Genomic DNA, 20,324 nt, shown 5'->3' on the forward strand with positions numbered 1-20,324 from the left:
AAGATGAAAGGCCTTTGTTGCCATCACGGCCAATAGCATTTCCTGCCTCTCTTTGAGGCACAGGACTCCTAGTGCACTGTCCTCAAAAGCAACTGTTTATCCATTTGGTTCTGCACAAGCCTGAAGCCTCTGAAAAGCAGCGAAAATTCACTCAGAGAAGACTAATTTAGGAGAGCCAGAGCCGTAACCTGGAATATGTAATGCGCCCGCTTGGATCCAAAGCATATCAGGATATAGAGGGGCTAAACAAAATTCTGGTTGAGGAGCCAGTATTGATGTTTTGTTCCACAGAGGCTGATGGTTTGCCTTACCGAGACTTGTCTGGGAATTGGGGTTGACATATTGGTCTTTGCTCCACTCCACCATACACTTGAGAATGGACACCAAACACTCCAGTCCTTTCTTCCTTAGAGTCAGCTCCTGAGGGAAATGAGCAGTTCTAGTAATTAACCCTTTCCAAATCAGCATGATTTTTTTCTTTTGTTAAAAAATAAATAAAAGTAGAACAGGGACTATTAAACTTTAAAAAAAATCATAAAAGTGATATACTTCTATACAAAGTGCATATACTGCATACTTACATACAAAATGTCTTTTTGTGAGCTCATGAACTAAATGAGGGAGCGAAGGGCGAATGTAGTAAAGATTTTTAGTGTGAACCAATCCGTTTGTTTACCTGAAGTGGGTTTGTACCCAGTTCATGGCCTCCTCGTCCTTGTGCAATCTTTGAGAGGTCATTCACCAGCCTCTCGAAAATATTAGCAGCATTCAGGTCACAATCATAATTAACATAGATATCTACCACACTCTGGGCATCTGTGAGGGAAGAAATATCATCGAATTACTCATAGAAAACCTCTAAAATATCTTTGAAAGTGACATTAAGAAAAGCCTTTCATACCTGCACATATTCTAGTTAGGGTTTGAATTACCATCCACTTGTGGTCATATGAGCTTGTGGACGTTTCCAGAATATAAAGGAAAATCTCTTTGAAAAACACCTAAGGAGAAAAAAAAATACAGTCTTTAAAATTGGTCATAAAATTGGTGAAAAATACAGTTTTTCACTTAAAAACCTAAAAAAAATCATAACTAAATCAGTAACAGATGGTGTTGTCAAGACTCTTGCATAACTTGTTCGAAGTGAGAAATATTACTACACACAACACTGCAAACAATAAATTCCAACACACTTGTCTGAAATGAGGCACACAAACAGAGAGACTGAGGCAGAATTGCAAGCTTTCATCTTAAACCACAGCTCAAATAAATCCCCACTGTCAGCTAGACGCTCCACAGTCTGACGCCATCAGGGCAAGACACACAAACATATTACAATTCGAGGGGAACTGTGTTCAGGCACCTCAATTTGCATCTTGAGATGTGTCTTGAAGTTGGACAGGAGGGTGAGGAAGATGGACAGCGACAGCTCGAACACTTCGGGGACGGAGGAGACACCATTTTTAGACAGCGCTACGCACAGGTACTGCTTGATGGCGTTGATGAACATCTCATTGGTTTTGAAGATGGGCCCAGCATTCTGCAGGATGGAGAGGAGGAGCTGCAGCGAGAGGACCTTGGACCGAAGCTCGTGGGATCTGCAGGGAGTTAATAAATTATTCTGCATTCCATTTAAAATACTTGTGCCAAGGCCAAACTTAACTTGGTAAAGACAAATCTTAAAGTCCTCCTGTGGTGAAAATCAAGCTTTTAAATGTTATTTATAGGTCTATGTGTTCTTTTACAATGTTTTAAGACAAACCATGAGCAAATTCATAAGTCATCACCATTGCTGAGCATTTTCTCTTTAAAACGGCAGTGAACAAAAGACAGTCTCAAAATCGCGGTTTAAAATCACTGGTGTTTCTGACGTCACAAATCACCTAGTAAGCGTGTGATGGTCAACGAGTTGATCTCTGAGCTGGTGTGAGTGAGTGGAGGTGGGGCTAATTTGCATATTCATATGCATATACTAAATGAGACAATGGTATAGCCTTTACATTCAAGCTACTTTAAGGCATGAATAAAAAATTTTTCCAATGAAAAAAAAAATGTTTTGGTGATCAAAGATGAGTTTTAAAGGACCGGTTCAGTATTTTACACTTAAAGCCCTGTTTTAAGAAGAAATAAAACGGTTAAGATTGACTTCCACAATGGTTGCAAAGGTGCACTGGAACAACAATCAATTTTAGTCAATTCTATTGTGTTCTGGGTGGTTGTCAGGGCATTGCTATGGTCCTTTTTAACCCCCTTTTATTGTCCTTCCTTAATATAAAGTATGTAGCTACAATAATAATAGTGATATTTGCCTCAGTTTGCACCACTATAAATACATAAAGTCGAAGTCATGCCCTGATGTAAATCAAGACAGGTCAACAGGTCTCAGTCCCATTTGACAAAGAGTGATCAATAGCACTGAAACAAGCTTCCTGCCTCACTGCCTCTGAAGACACACCGGGATTAATGGCTCCCTTTCTCTTCAACTGACGGGGAGGTATATCTCTTGCCCTCTGACAGCCCTATTCTAAAGTATAATGGCTGATTCCTTAACACTCTTGCTCTAAAATGTCTCCAAACAATTACAGATCTAATATTAGAATGTGAAAAGAGACCTCAAAACCATAATTCAATTGAACCCTGACTGGAGATTTCATTTTTGGCACAACATTTGTCACAACAAACAAACAATTCCATTTGCATACAGTCAGATGTTTTATTTAGAAAACCAGGCTTACTTGGGATCAGGAGGACCGTCTGAAAGGGGCTTCATGGAGAGCTTGCAGAGAGAACGGAATACCAAGAATGCATCCTTCTGGAGAATGTGGGAAAATTTTGCACCTGGTGCTGGACCAGTTGTAGCTACAGAATCCTGTGGGAGAAATGCTCATGTTAGCCTCTCACGGCAATCACATTTAACTGCCGCGAAAATCAATCATCATCTATAGCACATAACATGCCACAACCATAAAAAATGCTACAGAACATAAAATTGGTATTATGGTCTATTAACCACATACAATAGCTCCTACAAATATTTGGACAATTATGACACTTAAAAAGTCTGTAATTTGGTTTTAAACGCAAATACATTAGTGTATTTTTTTAAGACCTAAAAATCAAAATAAATCATGTGTTTCAGATTATTTTACTTGCATTAAAATTGTAATGAATTACTGCATTCAACTACAAAACAGGGTAACTGCAAGACTAAAACAAGATATGCTTTGGTCAATATATACAAATCTCTTGAAATTGGTTTATGTACTTTATGAATTCGAGGTCAAAATATATTGGATTCTGCTGATACGAGAAAAAACTTTTATTAAATATGTTAAATAATGTTCTTAATCTTTCCTTCCTGTGATCGGGCAGCCCAGAGAGACATTACAAGAGTTATTGTGGAATAACTGTCATCAAAATACCAATAATATTCAGATTTTATGTATAACATGGGACTTTTAATTCGAAGAAAAGCCGAAATACACCACAGAACCCTTATTCCCAAAAGTGTCTATGCTTTACCACTTCCAGTTGCTCATTCAAAAAGATGCAGCATTTTTAACAAAACATTTAATAAGCAGTTGACAAAACACTTGACAAAAAGATTAGGTTCTTTCTAGATGGTATCATACTTTGTGATATTGCAAAGAAAGTCTAAAATTGAAATTTCAATCTTTAAACTGTTAAATCAATGTAATTAAAGTTCTGGAGGCACGATGCAGTCAAACAACAATTACATTTGCAAGAGTACCTGAGTGTCATTGGAGGAGACAGACAGTCTGTCCTCGGGCAGGGACGGAGTGAAGCTCGCAGAAATGGGCGTGCCAGGGATGCCATTGGCGTGAACATTTTCGTTGTCGCTCCCCAAGCCTCCCTCCTCTTCCAGAGAGTTTGGGATGCTCTCAGGTGGCTCAGCCTCAGCCTCACGGCTTTCCTTAAGATCTGTACGGGGTAAAACAGATTTCAAGCTGTGTTCAATGGGACGGTTAAAAGTGTACCACTTCTAAATTCAAGCTATCCAATCCAACAACATAAGATTTGCTTCCTTTACGGACAGTTCACCCAGAAATGCAACATGCTCTATGTTTTGTCTTTTGTTGTGAGGGCACAGTGTTCATTCCCTCATGTGTTCTTGTCTGGTGTATGTGTTCATTGGTCAGGAATTCTAGTGTTGTTGTGTTTTTGGTTGAACAACACACATTTTTGGTTGAACTGTCCAATTGTCCTCTTAAGCTCCTCACAGCAAGAAGAATACAACTCGCCTCCAGCAACTGTGTTTATGACTTCTTGCAATATGCTCTGTACAATCTCCTGTGCCTTCTCTTCATAGTTCTGGTTTTCTTCTTCCACGGTGGCTTCTGTGCCATGCTCTGCCGCACCTAAAAGAGAGCAGAGCACGGTTAAGCTTTGAATTCTGTCAAGTCAGTCGTTCATTGTGCTATAGGAGGACTTCCCCTCCAAGCACAGAGTGTTGTGTTGTCACAGTAAATCCACGTTAGCAGTTTCCAAATTTAACTTTAATAAGTGCTGTTAGGAGGGAACTCCACACTGCCTGTAACTGGGTGATCTTCGGATGGAAAGCGGAGCATTTAATCTTACGTAAGACTGAGAGACACTGACACAGTTTTCCAACAGTGTCACATCATTAGAGGGGGTCTCATCTGTTCTGATGTCAAGCCTGAATACATGATTAACTTATAATGACTAGGAATCAGAGATGCTCTTGTGTGTCTACTAGTGTTGAGAGGAGGAAAGAAACAAACTAAAAATAGTAATGCGACTAACTTAAAGGGATAGTACGCAGAGGAATGAAAATTATGCCATCATTTACTCGTGCCGTACCCTTATATCATTTAAAATCTTTGGTTAACCTTTGAAACAAAAATGAAGATACATTTAATGAAACCTGAGAGGTTGAAAAGTCCAGGTAACTAAAATTGAGAAAATTCAAAATAGTAATAAAGGTGTCATTAATCAAATCCATAATATGAATTGGGTGAGCCAAGTCTTATGAAGAGGTGCAATCACTTTACATGACAAACAGATTTAATTTAGGCACTAATTCACATCTTAGGTTAAATATAAATTAGTTTGAGCTTCGACTGACTATTGAAGTTTTACAGGATTGGGGGATATGAGGGTACAACACGAGTGATGACAGATGAATTTTCATTTTTGAACAAACTATGGTTTTAATGGCACATCAGTAACCAAATACAAAAACATAGTTAAAAAGAGAGCCAAAAATCTTCAAACAGAAAATTAAAACCTATGTAATACTTATTAAATGAGTTTTTGATAAAACGTCTTTTTGAATACATCCTATTAAACCCAACATGTTTAGTCACGTTTATGAGAATAGGCAATAATGAAAGCACTCTCATAGAATATTCCACTGGTGTCCAGAATCATTTAGAGAAATTAGCATAATAATTTACATAAACATGTAACCCTAAAGCTAAATGAATCTCTGCATGTTCACATGCATCTCTTTACTTTGCGCAGCTGCTGTGGCCTGGTCGGCCTCGGTCTGCTCATTCTCCACAGGGCAGAAGTCGGTGCCGTTCTCTGGCTCGGGACTCTCGTAGGGTGGGGATCCCTGCTCGGCCTTGCTGCCCTGGTGTCCCGGTCCACCGTTGGCCTCGGCGGGGAGGCTTTTGCCAGGGGTATCGGTGTGCCGCTGTCCAGGAGACTCTGGTTCTTGCTGGCTGACTGGAGAATGCTGCCTGTGCCTCTCTCGCTCCATCTGCTTAGCTTCCTGCAGCTGGAACACACATACACCAAAGGTCAAGTCATTTTAAACACGTTTCAGGGAGTTTATAAACTCATGTTCCCTCCTGGGCGACCAGGAGCCCAAAGCCACGCTGATGTACATCCATTTCTCTGAACAGGAGGCAAATAGTGTTTAGGAATACAGGTTGTTTTCATCATTTAAAAAACTAAAAAAACAAAAACACAAGACCAGGATCTTTATAGCATCTTACTGTATGTGAAGACAATGTCTGTGTTCATAGAGACAGATGGTGGTTTGATTACATGCACCTGGAATGAAAATCTGAAGTACGCACATGCGATAAGTGTAAAATGAAAATTGTGCCATCATATACCCTCATGTTGTTTCAAACCTGTATGACTTGTTTGTGGAACAAAATAAATCAGCCATCAGTGACGTAAAGCATGCCAAATTATGCAATCTAAAACTGATGATTTTACCATAGGTCAAAAAAAAAAAAAAAAACATTTCACAGTGTGTCTCAGGAGACAAATATCATTAATATAAATTAATAAACAGAACTGCACAAGGTGCAAATAGTCAACAACTGAATTTGACTGGAGCTGGTAGCTAATACAACTTCAGACCAACTGACTGGCAAATTATTCTTCAAACTGAACATTTCTAGGGTATAAATATCAATAAGTCTGGATCATTAACAATTATTTTGGCTTTGGTACAACACCAGCCTGCGATCCCTTGGTAATGATAGTAAATCGATATCTTAGGGCTTAGCAACACATAAAATGAAACTGTTAAAAGATTTAGTAAAAATAATGTGCAAATAAATAAATACCTTCGGGCTTAGCAATTGATCTAATAAAACTAATAGTGTTAATAGATTCAGTAATTATTTTCAATTCACATAATATCCTTTAACAAGTCATAAATTACAGTTATAATACATAAAACAATACTAAAAATAACAACTACATAAATAAATCCCAACACAGTTATTAAATTATGCATTACAAAGAGTGAAAATACTGTTGTTAAACATACCACCTGGATTTGTATTTATAAATAAATGACAGAATGAAATGTTATATTTTTTACTTTTCATGTACCAATATACCATGGAACCCTAGTTAGTAAACAGACTGTACTGTGTGCATCCATAAACCCAGAAGGACCGTCAATGTAACATTTTTATTAATAAAATATCAGGGACAAAGATGTCCCTTCTCCAGAGCTTTCAGTTGAATTCAGGTGGTCTGATATGGTCTAGTCTGTGTTGGCAAAACAAATGCATCTTCAATATTGTATAGCTGATTAGTTATGCATGATGTGTCTGGCTGTGTCACGCTCTGTCCGGACTGCTAAAACTGTGTGACAGTGTGTTTTGACTGTGCCAAAACCGCAAGCCTTACTTTCAAAGAGGCATCCTTTCGATAAGCGCAGCGACCGTGAAACATCTAAACTACACCTCACTGTTCTCATCCACATGCAGCCATCTAAACCACAAAGATAGAGACAGATCACGTTTGCTCCTGGTCTCAACATCCATCTCGGATGATCTAATCACAAATGACAGACCTCAATACACTTGTAAACCAGGTCTAAAACGTTTTTATCTGATCACTAAAACGCGTCCTCGAACACCCCAATCATGTGACACAACCATTTCAATACAATACCGTTTTAATAAAATAAATCTGACGATCAAAAAACATGTTTATAGCAAGAATAAGTGTATTTCGGAAAAACAATTCCTTCTTGATAATATATTAGCAATGATTTTGTAGCCGTATATAAAATTAAGCACCATTGTGTATATCTCATTTAACATGCTTTTTTATTTAGCCATTAAGTTTCCTAAACACTACTGAAAAGATTCCAAACATTTCTCCACTGAGAAATATTATTTATGTATTACAATAAACATGCGTATGTGGTTTATGAAAATGGATTATGCATTCAAATTAAAATAACTAAAATCATTTAATTTTTATTTGTATAGTAAAAAAAAGGGGTAAAATATAATTTACACATCATTTATCATTTATATTTCATTTATATAATTTATTGTTTTTTTACACTTCTGTTTAAAAGTTTAGGGTCGGTACATTTAAAAACAAATTAACAATTAAATTCAGCAAGGATGCATTACATTGACAAAAAGTGGCAGTATTTATAATTGTACAAAAGATTCTATTTCAAATAATCTTCACAAACATATTAAGCTTCAGAACTGTTTTCAACATTGATAATAAGAAAAACTTCTTTAGCACCGAATCAGTATATTAGAATGATTTCCGAAGGACCATGTGACTCTGAGATTGGAGTAATGATGCTGAAATCAAAGCTTTCCAATATACAAAAGGAAACTTGTAATAATATTCCACAATTACCATTTTGACTGTATTTTTGATCAAATAACTGCAGCCTTGGTGAACATAAAAAAAAAACATTTGAACAAATCTCAATGATCCCAAACTTTTAAATGGTAGTGTATACTGAATATTGTCAAAACCACTTGAAGAAAAAACATCCCAGTCCAAAAGAGCACCATATGTCATCACAAATCAGAGATCTGTCCTCAAATGCAGAACGTGCTCACAAAAAGACGTATGTTACTACGAGATGTCACCAGCTGTCTTCACTGACCACTTGTAAACAAATCATCTGAGACGGATGTTACTACCAGGTGTAAACGGGGCCTAACGTACGAGAGAAAGCTCTTACACAACACATAAACATGGTAAGACAGGTGAAAGGAACTCATGTTGTCATGGAGGGGACGACAGCAGGCAAAAAAACGCAATGAAGCCAAGGCAAGCAGACTGGAGCTAGACGTCTCAGAGAGAAACAGAGTGCGAGAGTGACAGATGAAGCTGATGTACACAAACCAGAAAAAACTTCAGATCAAGCACATTTCAAGGCAGTCCTGTCACTCTTTACCTGACGATCTCGCTTTCTTGATGCCAAAGACCAATTGATCTTGTGATTTGTAAGCTATATTTTGAGGGAGGAGGAGGAGGAGAGGCATCAACCAAAAAGAAAGAAGAGTAGTTAGATCAGGATGTCATTTCCCCGTATTACCACAGGAGAAGTGTCAAATGCACTCACTGCTTGGTTCTCCATGCGGGCGAATATCACATTCAGCATCTGCGTGAGGGTTGCTTTGGCCGTGGTCTGGTTGATGAGGTTCTTACTGGCCAGATAGATGTTGTAGCACGTTCTTACGGCCTGCAGCACCGTACCTTCGTGGATCTCTATTTGCTGGGAGGTCACGGCTGTAAGCAAGGCCTGTAGGGGCCAAACAAACAAACAAACAAACACAAATGTCACCGCAGAGAAAGTTAAGCCACAACTGTAGTGATAAATCCTAGGAATGTATCCAGCAGACCATATGGGGAGTGTTATTATTACTTTAGCTGCAGGAAGCTCAGTAAAAGTTCAAACAGATTAGGCTTGACATGTGGCCGTATAAAGGAGTTCAGCGGCTTTCAGGAGCCTTGCTTGTCCTGCCCCTCTACATTCCACAATGAGATTTGTTAAACAATAGCTTAGGCAAATGACGCTATGGAAATCGGAGCGCTACAGGTTAGGCCAGTTCTACACAAAGAATCAGAGAGATGTACCTACAAACCAGAGCTACATGATTAACCGCTAAAAGATCACGATCTTGATTCAAACACCCATGCAATCTCATTTCTGAACGACAACGATTCGCCTGTGTCTATTAAACCTTTGACAAAATCACACCCGAACATTCAAATCCGCGCTTTGTGCTGCCGCTGAGCCAGAGAGAGCAGATGTCATGTGTAGCTATGAAATCAGTTCACAAACAGTCTTTTCAGCAACTGTATCATTATTTCGGTGTTCATATTATCACAGAAGAACTGGTAATAATAGTGAGTAAATCACGTTTAGAACGTAACATGGCACCAGCAGGTGGCGACAAGTGACTGTTAAAAAATGTATTTGTCATTGAATTATTAATTTAAGACATTTGTTCAAAAACACTTGATTAGTACTTGGTAACGAAGTCTGCACTTTTTGACAACTCAACTTTGACTTTTTTCAAATGCTCCCGCTACCGTTTTTTTTTTTAAAACACTTTCAAACACTTCCGTGTGCTCTCAAACGCTCCCGTGCGTAGATCATTGTAGCCAATCACAGACATATCTGATGAGCGCGTGAACACAGTGGCCAATCAGAGGTGTTCAATAGCGCTCAAAGCGTCACAATTTTAAAATTTCAGTACCGGCTTGGTACCGAAGTCGGTACTTCTTGATAACTCTAATAATCTAGTAATGAAACAAATGAAGTATTGATGAACAAATCATTGAATCATTTATTCATTCAAATTTTAAATAGTCTTTAACATGTCGTCAGAACCTTAAGTAAAAGACATGTTGTTTTGTTTATTTGTCTGTTGTCTGAGTCCATAGACATATACACTAGACCTCATCTTGTGGCTCTAAGCATGCGTTAAAACCGCCGCCATCTTGGAACAGGGGTCTTGTCATAGGACGTAGCTAGGTAACGCTGCTATCTTTGCCTTTACGTCGAATTCATTGATGGTGGCAGCGTATGTTGTGCAGCGTATGATGTTCACGGATGAAATCTGAACTAGGAAGAATGTTTAAAAAAAAAAAAAAAAAATTCTTTCTGGAATCAATGATAAATACATGTCTGACCGTTGGAACAAACCAAAAAAACAAGAAAAATTGCATTCATGATGATTTATGGTGATTTTATTTCCATTAGACCTGTGTCTACATTGACGCTGATGCATTAAAGTGGAGGGGCTCCCCTGTTTCAAGATGGCGGCTCTATTGACGCATTCGTTCCAATGAACTGCCGTAGCCAAGGTGAGGTCTAGAGTATATGTCTATGGTCTGAGTCGTGGGAGAATCTGAATCTCTGTTTGAAACAAAACAACTGCAATTCTCAATTTATCCAGAATCGTGCAGCTCTACCACATACTCAAATATAAAAGACATGCTTATTTGCTCTAAATACAAGTTTATTCTTATGTTTTGATCCTTCGTATTTCAATTATTTACTTTTTGCTGAAACTTTGCTGTTTTTAATTGTAATGTTCACCTTAGGATGAGATGTGAAATGTGAAAGTGTTCTAGTGCACTGGTTGCAGTATTTTTTTATTTTCATCACACTACTTCTGGTTAATTTTAAAATAAAATATTTGTTTATGGAATAATAATACATTTTTAATAATTATTGTACTAAAGCTACTTCCTATATACCTTCTAGATGTACAATATTGATTTTTCTGTATGAACATCACCAAAATTCCGTATAGCTAACATTGTTTCCCTGAGCATTTCTGAATTTTAAAAAAACAACATGACATTATTTTCTCCACATGTTTATGAGCAATCAACCCAAAAAATGTTTGACCTTTATAATTTGCAACTGGACGCCTTCATCCGTCTGTGGTCCTTGGAAACAGCCACATATAGTCTCTATGATCCTGTCGATGAGCTTTTTTCCTGGGGTTGTGTTGTCTGGAGCACTCCCCGTCAGGTGACCATATGCTATGAGTTTCTGAAAAATCATGAACACAGCGTATGAGATGAAACACCCCCATCATAAGAAGCATCCTGTCATGAGTTTGTTGTAAGGCGCTGACCTGTAAACAGTCTAGAGAGGTGATGACGATGCGCGGACATTTGGACTGACAGGCCAACTCAAACGGCAGGAAGTATTTATCTGCTTCAATGAAGTTGGTCTTGGATTTGATTGGCGGCAGAGTACTGGAACTTGACTTGTTGTCCCCAGCCGGTGGGCTACAAAACAAAAATAAAGACGTTAATCAGTTTAACTGAACAGGGGCTGACAATCATTTTAACCAAATTAACTGCGATATGCTGCTGATAACATAATTGAAAATATTGCAATTAAATGCACATCTATGTTAGCTGACAAAAGCTCTCAAGTTAACATAACTTAAGATACTACATTGTATTATGGCATGTACTGTATAGAGTGCAAACTCTCGCGTTATGTCCAGCCACTGAATCAGAGGTTTCAGGCTAAGCTGGGACTGCTGTGTTTTAGCTAGGACGGAGCATTACGATTTCCTTCAGCAAGACGAGTTGATGAGAGCAGTGGGACATGGGGTGGAGGATGGGGAGATAAAAAGAATAGAGTTGAGTAGAGAAACAGTGGGTGATGAAGAGTAAAATGGAGCACTAAAGGGACATGATAGAAGAGAGAGTGACAGAGAGAAAAGGAGTGGAAGGGATGCATTTGCATGCTATGTGTACTATGTGGCATACCAGATTAGTGTTTTGCATGGTTGATTATGGCAGCATCCAACATGCCATTTATTACATCAAAACTCTGTTGTATGTATCTTTAATTACAAGTGGTCATATAACTCTTAAAATAGAATGAAGTTTCACAAACTTAAAAGTATAAATAACAGAAAAGAGTTCAGGATTGGACAGAACCCAAAACTAATTTGTGGTTTAGAAAATCAGTTGTGAACTCGGTAACAAATTTGAATGATTCACTGACTAAGTGAGTCTAATTAAAACTCACAAACAAGTTCAGGGCTCTTTTACTGATCTTTTTGACTCATTAAAAAGAACTGCTGGATTTGCAAGATAATAACTTAAGAATAAATGTAAGAAAATGTATTCTTAGGAAAATCACTTAATGTTCTTGTCTTTCTAAAACAAAACAAAACTTATGACGAATTTGATTTCCTGTAAATAAATAATTAGGAAAAACCCCAACTTGTCATAAATCCAGACATGTTTAATTAATTTATTGGGTTGCTATTAAGCACTAAAACACTAGCCACTAGGGATGTCAACGATTAATCTACGATCGATTAATTGTCGATTAGACATCGATCATCGATTAACCATGCTTGCGCGTGTTCATGGTTCATGCGCGCGTGCTGCTCCACCGGGAAACCATAGGCGGGAACATGTTAGCGAGCGCACAGGAGTTATGTTTGGGACTACACCTTCATGGTGAGAATAAGTTGGCGTGTGCATTCGCAGCCTTTTGTTTTGTGCAAATGTAAGTTGTAATAGTTTATTTTTGTGTAAGTTACACCTATCTGTATCTGCTTTATCTCATATTGGATGTTTGGTTATGAATTGACGCTAAAGCGTGATTTTTCGCGCGCGCTGCTCAATGGCAATGTTCATATGGCTCAAACGACAATGGTCATATTACATAACATTATAAAAAAAAACAATATTGTAATAAAACACTTAATTTTGGGTTTAGTTGCCGTGTCGCGTTGTTCCTGGAAAAGCGCGTCGACAACATGAGTCATTCTGAATGGCACGTAGACCTAGTTCAAGTTCACTTGTGCATTCACGTCATTTTTTGCAGATATAAATTGTTATATTAGGCTATGTTTATTTCGTATATATCTGATTAATCTCATAGGATGCGTTTCTTTGAGTATAAACGCACTAGCAAAGTGCTCGACGGTTATTCATTCAGCGCGCGCCGTTCAAGCAGAATGCACGACTAATAATAACTATGATTAAGTCATATCACATAACACGATAACACTATTTTAATAATTCGTTGTGAATTCAATGGGTTTAGTTGCCGTTTTCAGTGCGTTGTTCCAGGAAAAACATGTCCACAACAGTCACACATTCTGACAAGTGCATCTGAGGCGGTTGGTGACACGTATTGTCGTTTCATTTGATTATTAATTAATTATTTTATCAATCACATCGAACTATTTTACAATCCTACTAGCCCATTATTTAGATTAAAAAAACATTCTCTTTAATTTGGAGAGGAACATAGCGTTTTGAGCAGCATTTGTAGACCCTTTCCTGCTGTTGGAATATGACACTGAGCAGACGCATATTGCAGTTTTAAGGCTATAACGATTATTAATTGATCCTTAATTTGAACGACGATCGATCATGGGAATTTGTGAAAATTGACATCCCTACTAGCCACATATAATATATCCTAATACTACTAGGGATCAGTGAGTTTTCGGCAAGAACCGCCATAACCGTCAGATAATAAAACAAAAATATTGATCTCCTTTCTTACAGTATTTAGATTTTTGTAAATCTGGCCCCTGGCTCTTAAGAATCATTTGTTTATGAGTCACATTTATTTCAAATGTGCAGCTTGTTTCATACGCAAAACGGACAGATAGTACAAAAATGATGTCTATACAAACTCGACTGGTGCAGATTGACCATTCTAATTCAAACACAGGAATCATCAGTCTGAATCATAGACTGAATCCGTCACTGCGAAAACAAAAATGTTATCGCTACGAAACCAAAAGGAGGTTTTGTAGAGATAACATAGGAGAACCATTTTGAAACCTTTGAACATTTGAATAATTGTAAGAAACTTGTGCAATGGAAAGTTTCCCATGAATGTTGAACATTTGTGGGGTCCCAATACTAAGGAAGTCAATGGTGCCCCACAACAGATTGGTTACTGACATTCATCAAAATATTTTCTTTTGTGTTCAGCAGAAGACAGAAATTCATGCAGGTTTGGAACAACTTGAGGGTGAGTAAATGACAGAACTTTCATTTTTGGGTGAACTATCCCTTTAAAGGTTCTTCATGGAACCAATGATGCCAAACAACCTTTATTTTTAAGAGTGTACTAGATCCCAAACTAATACCCAACTCAAAAGTACACACATTCCCATTATCCGGGTTGCGTTGCTGTGGCTATGAGGTCGTAGTTAGCATAGCCCAACTCAGGCCGAGTCAGCGGGAGGCTGCTACAGTATAATAAACCTCTTCCCATTGGCTCAGCTCTATTCCCCTCCTCTCTTCACTTCTCTTTCATTCAATCTCATTAATCTGTCTGTGGAGGGATTAGCCAGCTCATATTTGTAATTGTCATAAATTGAGCTGTAGCCAGGCTACAAGGGAAACGACTAGAGTTCCACTGGGTCTAGAGATTACCTCACACAACTCTCATTTAGCCTGTTTCTCTCTCTGCCCTCACTGAAACAAACCCTCTAGAGGATTCTTATTGCTATAGAGTTAAACCAAGTTGGTAATCAGGCTGAGCACAAATAGCCTGTAAGCATTGTGCAGCGACGAGACTTCTGGGGAAGAGAGAATCATCTAATGCTCTTTTAAAAGATAACAAGTTAAGATCTTATGAGAGCATTTGTGGCATTCTGATTTCCCCAGAAAATATATTTTGAATGTGCTCCAATTTGTAAAAAACGTAATGCATTTAACAAAGGACTATGAGGTAGCCTAAGAGAGAGAGAGAGAAAAAAAGTTTTCCAGCTCATACTTTTTACTGTTTAATGATGCATGGTGATTGAATTGTTTTGTTATTGAATGTAGCTTATATGTTAATATGTAAAAGTCTAACAGTGTGTGTTTAACGGGTTTGTTGCATTGTAAAAATGTATTACTCAATTATAGCAACTCTCAAAAGTTCATAAAAAGATATGACTTGAGCGGTTTAGTCCAAATTTTCTAAAAGACAAAATCACGTCATATGACAAACAGATTTAATTTCAGCTTGTAGTCACATATAAACATTAATCAACTCTCACATCAGTTAAACAGAAGCTCATATTCGCTTGATGTATGATAACCAATGAGATTAATTCTGGTGTGTTACACAGCACGTTTGAGCTTCCACAAGAAATGTGACAGAATTTTCATTTTTGGGTGAACTAACCCTTTAAATGTTTATTCTTTAACTTTCAAAGCCTTGAATTTCAAGGGCCCAGAGAAATTTATTTTCTGTGGTAATCGACATTATGCTACAGATGCAGTTGATAGAGCTTAACCTGCATTGAACAGCAATGTTCCTGATGAATATCACGAACAGCAAGAATTTGAAATTGTCTAAATCTTAAATGTCCCCCAAAAATAAAACCTAAAACCAAAAAATAAAACCACAAATGTGTGCTGACATTGTACTCGGCAAAAATAAATAAATGTTTCTTAAGCAGTGAGCACCAAATCAGCCTATTAGATTTCATGTTGCAGAAGGAGACCCTAAAGACAAGGGTTGGGTATCGCTTGAATTTTAGCAACCCTGATTCAGATTCTGATTGATTCCGGCAAAACGTTTTGTCGCAACTAATTTCCATGAAAAAAAAAAAACAAAAAAAACAGCAGCCTAAAGAACACTAAGATTTTACTATAATTTTAACAAACATTACACAGAAAAAAACAACTGGAATAACTAATAGAAATTTCAAACATGAATAAATAATTGGGTTCTCTTTCACTTAATCTTACAATTGAAAACGTTTTTTTAAAAAAAAAAAATTTTAATCACATTAAAACACGCTCATAGAACCGATAAGTGATAACAGATTTAATTTGATCAAATTCCTGATCTTAAATTTCCAATTCAGAAGTAATGGCTGCTAAAAACAATTATTAGCAATTGCAATATTTTAAAATAATATATATATATATATATATATATTATTATATAATATATATATTATGACATAAACCATAACATCATAACCTGTCAGTGTCTTTGTGCGTGTATATATATATATATATATATATATATATATATATATATACTTTGTATATATACAAAACACTTTGTACACTCGGTACAAATAACAAAATGAATCCATCACTTCAGTAATTAAACCAACCAAAGATTCATATTCACAAAAGAGTTTTGTTGTGATAAATGGTATTTCAATTTTTTTTTTAATAGTACTCAAAATAGAACCACTGTTTGGAATGAGTGAGTCCTTGCTTCAAAACAGAAATTCATAAGCAACAAAGGGGAGAAATACCAAAAGTCAAGGAGATGGAAGTAAAAGCGAGACAGATGGGGTGAAACAGGTGAGCTGTGAATAAATGGATGTAGAGGGTGAATGCATGCTGTCCGTCCTAAGATCTGTTTGAGATCAAAGGCTGAGGGGGGTGAGGTACGACCTCAGAATGGGCTACCCTGGCCCTGCAGAAAGCCCTGAGCACGGAACGTCTCATTCCTGTTTCCTAGTCACACAGCAAGGTCTCCAAGCACAGTGCAACAACACAGGCTGTGAGGGGGTGTTTTTCACTGGCACTGAGCACACACTCACAAATCACAATGAGGGCAGGGCAGCAGCCAAAACACAAAGAGGCCGCGTGTGTGGTTACTCTCTGGAAAGTGTCAACCTTGCATTACAAGCATTGAACCTGACAACAATGAAGGAAGATTTGAAACTAACACGTGTTCAATATCTCAAGAGCTGGGGTGGGGCATAAGATATCGACTTACCTTAATTTCTCAGATTCCGCCTTGATTTCCTCTGCAAAAGAAAAAAAGAAAACAGTCACATGAGTGTAGCATGCCTGATAGCGCTCCGGCGCCACGCCGGATTTCCGGCGTTCATACGTGTCTGGGGAAAAAAAAAAAAAAAAAAAAAAACAGGTTTGCGCACTAAACCATAGACATGTATATATTATGTCTATGCATTAAACCACATATGTAACCTTACTTCAGCCAATCGGCAATAGGGTAGGGGCTGGTCTTGGGTTTTGGCCAATCAAATTGAATCAGTAGTCACTTCACGTGCGATCAGTTTTTTGTGCGTTTTCCACACTGGCAGCGCGAAATATAGCCGAAGTCATGGAGCGCAAGTTTATGAAGCCGGGGGAAGACACCAAACTTGTCGATAAAGGCATAAAGAATAAATGGCGCTGGTCTTGGATAGAAGAGGTGGGTAGAGACGAAAAGCCCTTTGGAAGCTGGTGTCAAAAACTCCGGCAACCAGGAGCATGTTTCTGCACTTTGTGTGCAAGGAAAATATTATATGGAACTAGCGGGAAAAAAGTGCTGGCACGGCACGAGTTAGACCCTAGTCATCAAGCAGCTGTCCGAGCGATTCAACACACCTCACGTTTGCCGGGGCCGGGGGCAACAGCCACAGCAGATATCCGACCCTCAATGACCGATCGTGTGGCTGATTTAAAAATTCGCTTGTGCTCCTTCATTGCCGAGTTCGATCTGTCATTTACAATCGCTCATCCACTCGTCACTCTGTGTCAGAAATTAGCGGAGGATAAACTCGCCCTAACGCATCTGTCTGTTTCGAGGCAGCAACCTCAAACAAATAGTAACAATTTCAACATATGCATGAAAAAAACGAATTATTAAAAATGATCAATATATGATAACGATATTCAAAAAAGGGATGGGCACCCCTCCAGCACATGCACACACAAACACACAGGCTACATAACATGTGAGCAAAGAGGAGCAGCATGACGCTTAAATATAAGTAAAAAAATAAAAATAAAAAATAAACATAAAATATACGTTTCACATTTGTTTTTAATAATATTACATTACTTATTTTTATTATTTCATATATGTTGAGTAGGCTATGAAAAGGGAACCGCATGAGATTAGTAAGATAGGATCAAAATTCAAAAGCTGCCCAATATCGGAAAATATTTGGAGTGCGTCAGACATGATTTTGACCACTTATTAAGTTTTGTTTTGTAGAAAGCTTGTAAATTTCGTTTCATATAAATTGTATCTTCATTTTAATAAATGTTTCATCGACAAATTGACTGGATTAATACATTAGAAGTAAATATCAGACAATATAATCAGGACACAGAGGCGCGCAGGTGAACCGGAGCGCGTCTCATAATATGAACCGAAACACCCCGATGCTTGCCTCACACAGGCCTGAGAACAAGGCTACAGAAAGCTTTAAATATCTACTTTTAAACAAAACAATTAAAAACTAAAATAAATTGGCAACTCTCTGCGTATATAGGCTAATTCGAAGTATGCGTTTCTATAGGCCTATGCGCGTTCACTGCGAAGATGGCGAGTAAGCATCATCAACTTTATCTTTGTTGCTGACACTGACAGAAAACACTAGTTTATTAATAAACAATTCAAATGTTTCATGCATAATCATTACTTTTGCCGGTTCTTTGTGGCAAGCTTTATGCATACGTTGAAATGCGGAATAGGCAATTAAAAACGCTCATGTTTCTCTCCCATTTATTTAAATCAATAAATGTGATTACTGATAATACAAATGGCTTAAATGATCTACTACTAGTCGACTAGAAAACTAGGACTCATTTTGAGGAATAAATGAACATAATAAACCTCTGTTCAGAGTGCCGCCGTGCTGGATTGTGTAGAGCGCTCATTGAATTTGAGGATTTATCGTGTTTAGGCTAAAAACAGGGCTGGCGCTTATCGTGGTTTGGAAAGAAACTGTATCTTGCAGTACATTTTAAACAATGAAATATAGCGATTTGGCATGAAACGTTGATGGAGCAGCGAAAGGGTTCTGCACAGCAGAATGACACGACAAACTCGTTTTTTTTTTTTTAAATGGCGTTTATCGCGTTTTGGAAAAGAGCTCTTCAAATTGAGTGTTACATTACATAGGGTTTTGTTGCACTGTAACTGTTTAAAAAATATATTTAAAATAAATGGTGCATATTTTGCATTAAAATAAATATCTCCTTGTTCATGCGTCCTTATTTTCTATGGTTAGGCTATATGAATTCCTAGTTTACTTTGGAGAATTATAATTGCCACGCTCTGACCTTTCTTGTTATGGATGTTGTATAGTCTTAGTACACTATACAAGCAATAAGTACGCAGGTAAATGACTAGTTAAAAGCAGGGATGGATTAATAAACAGACCCAGGGTCCCAGGAGCTCTGGTGCTCTACACAAATATGCTACTGTAATATAGGCTTTGTATTGGGTTTGTTCATTTCATGTCTGAATGATGTCCATTTATATCTACAAAAGTCACCAGAATCATTTAAGGGACTACCTGTATTTATCAAAATGTTCTCCCAGGGGAGCACACTTCTGGATCCCGCTTGACAAATGTTGATCAGGGCATATATCTCTTGGCTTAGGGGCCGCTTACCTCCCAGGGAAAAAAGTTCAGGCTCAGGATTTTTTTCTACTATCACCCCTGGTGTAGTAAACAATGAATAAATAAATGAACAAACTAGCACCCCATAGGGACTAATACGGTTGAATTGAAAGCAGCTATAAATACAGACTTAATCAGACGGTTGACTTGTTTACGGTTGACTTGTTTAGTTTGAAGTTCAAAATAGCATTATGTAAATACATGTGGTCTTAAAATAATAATTAAATTAAAATATAAAGAACAATACACTATTTTATATAATTATATATTTATATTTTTCTGAAAATGTTACAATGTAATGGTTTTAAATCCGACATTCCTTGAGTTAATTTGTTATTTTAAAGTAATATTTAATCCATCCATTCATCAATCCATCCATCCAACCAATCATCCACCCACCCACCAAATCCATCAATCCATCCACCCAATCCATCCATCCATCCAGTCCATCCACTCACCTACCCATCCAAACCATCCATTCAATCCATCCATCCATCCATCCATCCATCATTCCATCCATCCATAAAAAGTAATAATCCAAGATGCAAGGGCTCAATCAAGGACACCAAACACAAAGACAGCTTCCTTCATTTACATGACTACCAGAACATCCTTCTGTCGAGACAGAGACATTTTCCCAGCTAACACTAAAGAATTGAATTACGCATGGACTCTTTAACACCTCTTCCTCTGAAACCAGTC

The 20,324-nt window shown here is 37.6% G+C and overlaps 1 protein-coding gene across 3 annotated transcripts in view; it reads right to left on the minus strand.

Moving 5' to 3' along the window:
- arfgef1 (ARF guanine nucleotide exchange factor 1) overlaps positions 1-20,324 on the minus strand; it is a 56,025-nt gene that overhangs the window by 20,233 nt on the left and 15,468 nt on the right. For 2 of the 3 annotated variants that reach the window (XM_039666826.2, XM_039666825.2), the window contains exons 2-14: positions 16,976-17,006; positions 11,376-11,532; positions 11,144-11,290; positions 8,843-9,022; positions 8,675-8,728; positions 5,497-5,764; positions 4,263-4,379; positions 3,752-3,942; positions 2,736-2,869; positions 1,364-1,598; positions 902-1,001; positions 677-816; positions 312-420 (exon numbers count right to left, since the gene is read on the minus strand). In XM_039666826.2, coding sequence (XP_039522760.2) covers positions 312-420; positions 677-816; positions 902-1,001; positions 1,364-1,598; positions 2,736-2,869; positions 3,752-3,942; positions 4,263-4,379; positions 5,497-5,764; positions 8,675-8,728; positions 8,843-9,022; positions 11,144-11,290; positions 11,376-11,532; positions 16,976-17,006 — 1,863 coding nt within the window. The remainder of the gene's footprint in view (positions 1-311; positions 421-676; positions 817-901; positions 1,002-1,363; positions 1,599-2,735; positions 2,870-3,751; positions 3,943-4,262; positions 4,380-5,496; positions 5,765-8,674; positions 8,729-8,842; positions 9,023-11,143; positions 11,291-11,375; positions 11,533-16,975; positions 17,007-20,324) is intronic. The other variant, XM_039666827.2, reaches the window with a different exon arrangement.

The sequence above is a fragment of the Pimephales promelas genome, chromosome 22 (genome assembly GCF_988280905.1).
Source record: "Pimephales promelas chromosome 22, fPimPro1.hap1.1, whole genome shotgun sequence".
Lineage (NCBI taxonomy): Eukaryota > Metazoa > Chordata > Actinopteri > Cypriniformes > Leuciscidae > Pimephales > Pimephales promelas.